The sequence below is a fragment of the Morone saxatilis genome, unplaced genomic scaffold, assembly GCF_004916995.1.
Source record: "Morone saxatilis isolate NCDOM2014 unplaced genomic scaffold, NCSU_SB_2.0 Contig22, whole genome shotgun sequence".
In the NCBI taxonomy this organism is placed as follows: domain Eukaryota; kingdom Metazoa; phylum Chordata; class Actinopteri; family Moronidae; genus Morone; species Morone saxatilis.
The window spans coordinates 17343690-17353197 of NW_023339785.1; the positions used below are offsets into that span (position 1 = coordinate 17343690).

The 9508-nt window shown below is 43.0% G+C and overlaps 1 protein-coding gene across 2 annotated transcripts; it reads left to right on the forward strand.

Annotated features, from left to right (window-relative positions):
* Nucleotides 1-3869, forward strand: nsdhl (NAD(P) dependent steroid dehydrogenase-like). 2 transcript variants are annotated; one of them, XM_035669095.1, is made up of 8 exons: nucleotides 1-18; nucleotides 135-211; nucleotides 327-488; nucleotides 814-960; nucleotides 1081-1209; nucleotides 1596-1738; nucleotides 2365-2467; nucleotides 3115-3869. In XM_035669095.1, the coding sequence occupies exons 2-8, from the start codon at nucleotides 191-193 to the stop codon at nucleotides 3445-3447; spliced, it is 1038 nt and encodes a 345-aa protein (XP_035524988.1). In that variant the 5' UTR covers nucleotides 1-18; nucleotides 135-190; the 3' UTR covers nucleotides 3448-3869. The 2 variants fall into 2 exon arrangements, with proteins under 2 accessions (XP_035524988.1, XP_035524987.1); XM_035669094.1 differs by having other exon boundaries at nucleotides 7-211.
* The last annotated feature ends 5639 nt before the right edge of the window (nucleotides 3870-9508 follow it).

Below are 9508 nucleotides of genomic sequence, written 5' to 3' on the forward strand. Positions count from 1 at the left end.
TGCACGCGCCGACTGCAGGTAAAGTAGCACAGCGTCGCGTGCTTCTTCTCGCGTTAAAAGTTTGTCACATTTATTTATTCCAGCCGTGTTTTATAATTAGGTTGAAACACTGTTAGTCACACTTTCCCCCACAGTGCCTGTTCCGGGGTCCAGGTAGTTTATCTCACCTGTAGGCCACCTCTCATTCATTATGGCCACGCGCGTTCGACCGGTGAGTTAAACCACTTTTTATGACGCAAATTTGCTTTGACTTTTCATGATGCTAGTGTTTTTTTTTTTTTTAAAGCTTGAAATGTATCAATATTCGCTTTCTGTGTGCCGTACAGAGTAATAAGCGGTGTGCAGTCATCGGGGGGTCTGGGTTCTTGGGCAGACACCTGGTGGAGAAGCTGCTGGATCGAGGCTACTCTGTCTCTGTGTTCGACATCCGTCAGAGCTACGAGCTGCCTGGTGTCACCTTCCACCAGGGAGACCTCTGCGACAAACAGGTGACACTCACTCAGACTTCACATCCCAAAAATGGGGGACCTGAGACCTGACCTGACACAAAACCAAAAGCAGTCAAGTGTTGACAGTTCTGGAACAAATATAAAGTAAACAAGGCAGTGACATGTAGGAAAATGTTCAACTACGGTGCCGTTTTTAAGGATTCAGAGGCTTGCAGTTGCAGTTTGCTAGTTAATTTATGATGTGTCCCCAGAGACCTTTAAAAAATATATTTCTGGCCTCGTCCAGTCACTCCGTCTGATGCAGTTGTCAATAGTTGTGAGGTTCCTGTCACATTCTGTCACATTCTGTCACATTCTGCCCCAGGCTCTGCTGCCAGCTCTGAAGGACGTGTCCCTGGTCTTCCACTGCGCCTCCCCGGCCCCCGCCAGCGATAACCGTAGGCTGTTTGAGAGGGTCAACATCCAGGGCACACGCACCGTTATTCAGGCCTGCATCGAGGTTGGAGTACAGGTGAGGCAGTGGGGGGGAGACACAGCCAGGGGGTTCTGGGCTTTTTTGTTGTTGTCTAGGATTTACTGTTAAAGGATGAAAGATGTCATTGAAGTGGTTTAACTGTTTGATTTTTGCCAGAAACTGGTCCTGACAAGCAGTGCCAGTGTGGTGTTTGAAGGGACGGACATTAAAAATGGGAGAGAGGATCTACCTTACGCCAAGAAGCCCATTGACTATTACACAGAGACCAAGATTGAGCAAGAAAAGGTAGAGTGGTTGTTTCAATTTGAGTTGACTGGTTTCACCAGTGTCGCCCAGCGGTTGGCACTGTTGCCTCAAAACATTTGGTTCATTTCTTTGTGGAATTTGCATTTTTTTCCTCCACTTTGGCACGTGTTCTCTTCCTCAAATCAAAGTCAGTGATTATGTCATGGTGTAATAATGTTCTCCTTCCTAATGGTGAGATCAGATCCCATTGTTTTATACAATTAGCACAACAACCCCATACAACAGCATAAAATCATCTTCAGCAGTGGTGGGAGCATCCTTCCCCTTCCTCGTCACACCAATGAGAGAGAGGGGAGCAAATGATAAGAGCGCTCTTTTGCAGCATGCCGAGTGTTGAATATTTTCTACTGCTTTTTGTGTTTTAGTTGGTCCTCGAGGCTTGTGACAAGGAGAAGGGCTTCCTCACAGTTGCCATCCGGCCTCATGGAATCTTTGGCCCTCGGGACCCGCAGCTGGTTCCTATCCTTGTGGACACAGCTCGCAGGGGCAAAATGAAGTTCATCATTGGGTGAGTCGTGGGGTTTAATGATGCCAATACCAATCCAGTTAGTTGTATATGCTTATATAAATAGATGCCTCTTGTTTCAGAAATATTCACTGTAAAATATAAAAAAAATGCAAATATGTATGACTTAATAATAGAAATACCAACAGCAGACTGTCAGTACTCCCCAGACTCTAATGGCCAAAAATGTGTTTGTTAATATAAATACACAGCTCTATTAAACGTCTGCAGTGTGTGAAGTTATAAAATTGACGAAGTGGCCTCTGAAGGCAATGCTAGCACACAAGCAGCAGAAGCTAGTCCTGTTAACCTTTCAGCATCACTGGTGCTTGTTTGACACACATGTTAAATCCTCATATGTGCATGTATTTATGCTCTTTCAGTGTTGTTGAAAGTTGAGTTCTGAAATGTTGTTACATACTTCTACTCCTACCTTTCCACTCTTAAACCACACTCACTCACTCGCTGGCCTCCCCACTACTCCCCTTCCTCTTGAAAACTTTCCTTTGTAGTGAGGTAGTGCCTCTGCCCACAGACTGTTGTTCTTCTTGTTTTTTTCTTTTTCTTTTAGATCCTTGGTGCTGGTTTGTATATTTCTTTATTCAATTCTCTGTCTTTGTTTTCTTCAGCGATGGGACCAATCTGGTGGATTTCACCTTTGTGGAGAATGTAGTTCATGGCCATATCCTGGCTGCTGAACGCCTGAGGTCAGACTCCCCCACATGTGGAAAAGTGAGTGAGAATAAAATCGAACGCAGAGCTGACCTCACGCTATTGCCGTTTTAAAGTATTCTGGGCATGAATTTATATCGCTAGTTACGCACCTTATCCTTTAAGGGTCAGAATTTTTATTTGTACATGCTTTACAAACAGAATTTAAAGTAGCTATAGCAGACCTTTTGGCTGACCCTGCCAGACTGGGAGTTTCCAGTGAATAACATTGCCAGACCGGGAGCGAATGCAGCATCTGATGCCCGTTCTGTTGCACGTTAATGGCAGCTAAAGCAGCTGTGAGCGTTGAGTTGAGGCAGAGCAGCCGGAGGATGTCAGATGGAAAACCAGACAGTATTTTCTAAATTAAATATGATCCAATTTCACTCAAATAAGTGATAAAGTTGTATTTTTATACAGTAAAGTGAGGCCCAGACCCCAGAAACACTCCACTTTGGCAAAGAGTCGTGCTGTTGCTAACTCATGAATCTTCGGTCCGGATTGATTGATGGGTGGATGTCATGATATTATTGGTTGAAATTGGTTGGTTCATGCTTACATAATTGTTAAATTGGGGTACTATATGACTTGGGGTGTAATGTTAAAGGGATATTCTGCAATGTTTTACTTAATCTCTGAAATCTTTGTATCATCTGCTTCTTTTTCAGGCATACCACATCACCAATGACGAGCCAATTAGATTCTGGGACTTCATGTCTGAAGTGTTGGTGGGTCTGGGATATGCTGCTCCCCGCTACCACCTCCCCTACACTCTCGTTTACGGACTGGCCCTGCTCCTCTGGCTGCTGGCCCTGATCCTGCGCCCTCTAGTGTCCTTTAAACCAACCTTTACACCAATGAGAGTGGCCCTGGCTGGCACCCACCACTACTATTGCTGTGACCGTGCCAAGCAGGACCTGGGCTACAAACCAATAGTCAGTCTGAAGGAGGGGGTAGCACGCACAGTGCAGAGCTACCCTCATCTCAGACAAGGTGCTTGATGGCAGAATGGAGGTGGAGACTGTTGAGACATGCAAGCCTGTGGCTGTTAGTACAGTTACACTCATGCTGAGAAGGAGGTGGAGGAGGGGAGAATCAACTCACACTGAATGGACAATTCAAAATGAGGGAACAGTTTATCTTTATTCAAACATCAGAATGTGTAGCATTTGTGTGCCTTTTCAACGTTTATGTACCATTTCCACCAGCAGGTGGCAGCAGATGGTCCTGGTTTCAGTCAACACACTGCAGTCTGATATTCTAAAAGTTTTAAAGCACTTAGTAAATGTTAAAAGCACTGTTTATGACAACTTACATATACTGACACTTATACTGTGAAAACTGCAAAGATGTACACACTTTGAGATGCTGCTGTTTATGTCAAAATGCCTTAATACATTCTTCTAAACGACAAGTCTCCTGATACAACTTGAATGAAAATTATTGTTAAAAATGATGACTGGGTTTACATTATAGGACCAAAAGTATGTGGACAAGGACGTGTACTTCTGGGGTGGGTTTATTTCGTTTTAGAATATTCACGACAAAAGCTACTGCAAGGCAGGCCTTTTCACTGAACATCAGTGACCAGGTCTGTCCTAAAAGTATACATACCAATTTGTACATGAAACTGTTTTTGTTCCTGCGGTCCATACTGGCCACGAAAGGATCCCTTCCTAATGCTATTATAGGTCTATCCGTCTATTATAAGTCTTCATTATGATGGAAAGTCTGTTGAAAGTTCAACCAAAGCTAATATGAGGCTTTAGCAGTCTGAGATCAACAATTCAATGGGTATCTTACAAAATTCTTGTGCATGGTGTGTGGTGCATTATTATCTCTTTGGTTAACTAGCAAGAAACACAGAAAAAGAGGGAATTTAGCACTAAACACAAACTCATATTAGCTGAACTTTATGCATTTTACACAGACTATTCTTACATTGGAATTGTATTCGGAACTCTATAATGGACAAGAGGAACAATTACAGCAATCAAAAGCTGTTTAAATGGTTTTAAGACAAACTTTACAAATGAGATGCTCAACAAACACATATGTCACTAATATTTGGTGAACACACCCTACACCTTCACTCTAACACTGCAGTATCTGTATATCATTAGGATGGCATGTGTTTCTATGAGTTAAGGAATCTGCTAGAATACTATTGAAGGACTGTCAGTGAATACAATAATGGGATGGGCAGTGAGAATACATCATAAGGTACAATCCTTCTTTTTCCTCATTCCATCTGTCATTTCGATGATGACAAAGTCATAAAAACTTGAACTTTTAGACACTACAGTGTCTAATGTTCACAGTATTCATGATAAATATATCAATCAGCTGCTACAGAGGTCTGCCTTTTCTAGGCATTCTAGGCACAGCATTTTTGTCATTCCGTGTCTTGGTGTAGTGACAACAAGGTGAGGGTTAAGTTCAGATACTTTGCATTCTACTTTTAATTCTGGCAGCAGCACCTTAATGATTCACTGCGAGAGTCAGCGCCAACGGGCAAGCCCGTCTGACTGGTTTCTTGTATAGGGGAAAGAGGGAGAGGGATACATGAAAATAATAGACTTGAGCGTTTACACTTGCCAAAGTGCTCACTAGAGTGAAACTTTGGCTCTCTGACATGCTAATTTCCTCTTCCACCCTCTCTTCTTACATGTTGCGAAATCTGTTCACACCCTTTTCTGATTTGAAAAAGCTTTGTAAATGTATGCACAGCATGTGTGAGAGAGCTTTTGTATAGAAACAGTGGTCGACTGATAACCATGTTGTGTTTTCAAAGAGTGCATACTGTGGCCAGTCGCACAGAAAGTGCTTTTTGTGGCAATTTGTTGAAGAAATTGTGGGGACAATTGCAGGAGCATGGAGTTGTCATTTTCTTGTCTTTCACTTATACAAACATAGACACTCAGACAGTCACTCCGATTGAGCAAACACTTTGTTTATTATAGGCTTTTGTCTGCCTTTACCTAGACTATGCACTACAAAGGGTTAAACTAAGTCAACTTTTTGTGTAACTATATGTATAAAAACATGAAAAAGCAATTGTTTTTATTTCAAATCTAAAATTAGAATTCAATATATTCCCTCTCTTTATGTCAAGATTGGCTTTTTATATGTGTGGACCACTGTTTCTGTTTATCTCAGTTCAGCTGTGTGTGTTGTTCTTGATCTCATTTTAATGATGTCTGTGCTTCCTGGGTTTTCCTACCCAGTGAGCATGAGAGCAGCGTTCCCACAGGAGATGTTGCTGCGAGTCGCTTCATTTATGTGTGCTGCTCTCTCTCAGAATTGAGTGTCAGCCACCTGTACGACAGGTATGTGCTTGCTCGACTACAACGAACAAAGCACAGATGTAGTAAACAAAAAAAAAAAAGAGTTCTTAGCAACCTCTATTACGCACGCACACACACACACAGCTCCACCCCAAATCCACCTTCCATGACTAGCTGGGCTTGTTAGTGCTCACGCCCGTACCTGTTCTCCAGTACAGAGACCGAAACACCTGTCAGGCAGAGAGAGAGACTTCCCCTCTGGTCACAGCAGCCACACTCAGAGGGACACACTATCAGACTGAGCTGCGTGGACGACGTTGCTCTGCTGGATATCAAGTGAAAGCAGGTAGGGTATGCTCTGGCTGGCAGGTGTGTTGATTTCAAAATGATTTAGCAAATGATCTGGATTTATTCAGTATTTAGAGCTTCAGTAGTCAGCAACTGTAAAAACAAGCATTTAAAAGTAATCAGTCATGCTACATAAACTGCTTAAAGCGTTAACTGGTGATTGTCAGTGTTTGCCCTCTCATTTGTCTGGGTGTTTCCCCTGTCATGATTGCTTGTCAGTAGAGTTGTCTGTCCTGCTCCTTGCTCGCCCCGAACACTGTAGCTCTTCAGCAATCATTTATCTTGTGTGGACTGATGTGTTAAACCTAAGATAAATATGCTTTCTGAACCCTCAGTGTATTTGCTCCGTCACCAATATTGAGGCCAATATCCTCAAGAGATATAATGGCGACGTGCTATAGAAGAAGTAGATTCACAGCTCCAGGAGTTCTACAAGTTATATTTGCATTCTGAATTTGGCAGTCATCCGCAATTTTGCATAAGCTGTAGTCTGCTCCTACTCTCAGATAAGGGAACACTCGTCTGTGTTTCATTAGTATTTTCCTTTTCTTCTTCAGTTCCCCGGGGAAGTGGGTTTGCCTCTAAGCAGTTTGTTTTTGACCATAAATAACTGAGGGGTCAACTTATTTGGATATGTGTGAAAGGAAGCAATATTTGCCCAATCACATACATAATAATTCTGTGCTCCTATATGTTTGTATCCAAACACAAATAATATATATAGGTCTATTTTTTATGTATGTGTGTGTCTGTATGTGTGTGTCCATTCATATTTAAGCAACAGCAGTATTTTTTTTGTTTTGGAAAGTGGTAGGACAGGATCATCTACATGTCTAAAGGATGAGACTGAGGAATTCTTTTCACAGCACATGTTCCGTATTGGGAGGGAACATAGCGTGGGAACAACCATTTTGAAACTGACTATGTTGGAAGAAATTCCTCCAAATTGCACAATTCTCTGTCTTAATGCGGTTCCAATATATTTTATAGGTGGCCTGTGAAGAAAACAAAACAAAGAAGACAGCGAAACCCATAGGACAAGCATGTCAAAAGGTGAGCAGGCTGACCTATCTGATCTGAATGTGAGCAGAGGGGGTGTCTCTGTGCCAGGCTGGTGACTCTGTAAATTCTTCAATCTTCTGTCATTGTCCTGATTTGATGCAAAAATACAAGCAGTTGACTATGTGGTGTGTGTCAGGGCCAAAGGGGACTGAATATCATGCATGCTATCAAGCAGATGCTGATTAAGATGTCATTATGATGCGGCCTAGCGTGTGTATAATATCTCAGATGGTGTGTGTGACATACACATGTTTGTGTCTCAGAGGGGGATAAAGCAGCTGTGTTCCGCACCACCATAGTGCGGACCAGGCTGAAGGGAGACTGCAGCTGGATGCAGCCCCGCAATGAACCTCAGGCTGAAACCGAAGAGGAGAAACCATGGTAACAAACATGTTTAAATAGGGTCCTGTCAAAATTATGCAGTACTTACTCACTTGAATAGGTAAAACCAGGTTTGTTTGCATCTATGCAGGGTAGCAGAAGTAAGGGCCAATCGTTTGAATGGAGCCCCTATTGAGACCAGTCCAGCTCCCTCACCGACAGAAACCACTCCACCACCCATCAAGACAGATACTGAAAGGTAAACAGGTTTCTAATGTCACAGAGTTATCTACTGTTTGGAAATCTCCCAAAAAAACATGATTGTGCTGATAACGAGTCTCTGTTTTGAATTTAGAGCACCAACATCAGGATTCCTGATCAGGTAAGACCAGCACATTTAGAAACCCAATTTAAAACTGAATCAAAAGCACATACGCAGAAAAATGGCAACTATGTGGTCACACCGGAGAAAGTAGTAGTATCAACTCACACTTTTTGTTTTTCTTTCAGAGGCATTTTCACTAAACTAGACAAGCCTGCTTCAACCTCAACATCTAACGGCTTAAGGTAAGAGCTTCTGTTACTATAATAAGCAGAGTTAATCGTGTGACTAGAAATGTGCTTTCTCTTCTCTGGTTCCTACATTAATGTTATCTGCTTTTTTTTTCTTTTCACAGCAAAACAACACAATTCACAAAAAAACCTTCAGAGACCTACAAGAAAATGTGAGCTCACACAAATCAGGTTCCCAGTTAACTGCTGGCAGTTAAGTGAGAATTTATTTTCATGCAGCGTATGTTTGCGCTTCTGTTCCTTAGAGCTCCCTACACTGTGAGGTCCACTTTGGAGAACAAGGAGGGCCAGCTTAGCAACGAGGAGCAGGAGAAACGGTAAGACTCTCTTTGCGCAAAGAAACACAATCCAATTTGAACTCACATGCCCAGAATAGAGATTGGATTATCATCATAATGATTCATTTTACAGGACAGAGGCAGCCAGCAGTGTTCTGAAGAAATCTGCAGTCAGGCAGCGGTCTTATGTACTTTCTGCTGCTAAGAAATATGAGTATGTATGTCTTATGTCACTCTCCTAAAGTTAAGCTTGGCACTCAATCTGGAATTCTTAACTTATAAAAGAAGTGAAAATCACTCATGTGAGTATAGATGGAGAGCATTTATGGAGGTATTTACAAAATCTGTGTTTTGAAAAACCTCAGGTCTCAAGAAAAAGCACTTGACACCTCACCAGTCAACAACATTCAATCATTTGTGGCTAAAAGGTAAACGCTCCCTCTAATATTTCTATACCCTGAAGTCAAAAGAAAAAGTCCAAGGATGTAATCAAACGTTACTCTGTCTTTGTGTTCTTACGTGTGTGCACACCCAAACCCCACACATGCATTCATGTGCACGTGTGCTTGGCTACAAATACGCAGGGTGGAGATTACCGATGATGATGAGAGTGCTGCGACTCCGGCACCTGCCAGCACTCCGCCCCCTTCCTCCCCCGTCGTCCCTGTCACATCTGTTGCCTCTGCGCCTCAGCCCCAACCGCGGAAAATGTGAGTCCTTTGGCATGTTTCTATTTCCAGCGCAACAAGTGACTCCTGTTCCCTCCATTTCATTCATTATCTGTGCGGTTTACAGAGTCGAAACCAGCGTTAAGACAGCTGTCGCTGTTGATGAGCCGGTGGCACCAAAGGTGGAGGAGGAGGAGGAGGCTGTACCAGAGCCTGTGAAAGAAGACCCCCCTCCAGTGTCTGTTACAGAAAAAGACCCATTTGAAGACATGATACCAGGTTGCACCAAGGTGGCCACTCCTCTCCCTGAACTCATCCCTGAGTCTGTTAAAGCAGTTTGTATAGAGCCAGAACCTGAAGATTCAGATGTTTCTGGGCAAGCTGACACACCTTTGGTTGATCTCACCCCAGCGTTACCAACCCCAATATCATCTACTCCAGCATCCACTGCACCACCTTCAGCTGCCCCAAAATCACCTGCCCCGGTGTCTCTTACTCCACTGTCTCCTACACCACTGTCTCCTG

Bases quoted from the DNA above. Each gene is read 5' to 3' on its own strand.
- nsdhl (XM_035669095.1), top strand. From the start codon at position 191: ATGGCCACGCGCGTTCGACCG. The intron at 212-326 runs GTGAGTTAAACC...TGTGCCGTACAG, and splicing joins TGGCCACGCGCGTTCGACCG to AGTAATAAGCGGTGTGCAGT. The intron at 961-1,080 runs GTGAGGCAGTGG...GATTTTTGCCAG, and splicing joins GCATCGAGGTTGGAGTACAG to AAACTGGTCCTGACAAGCAG.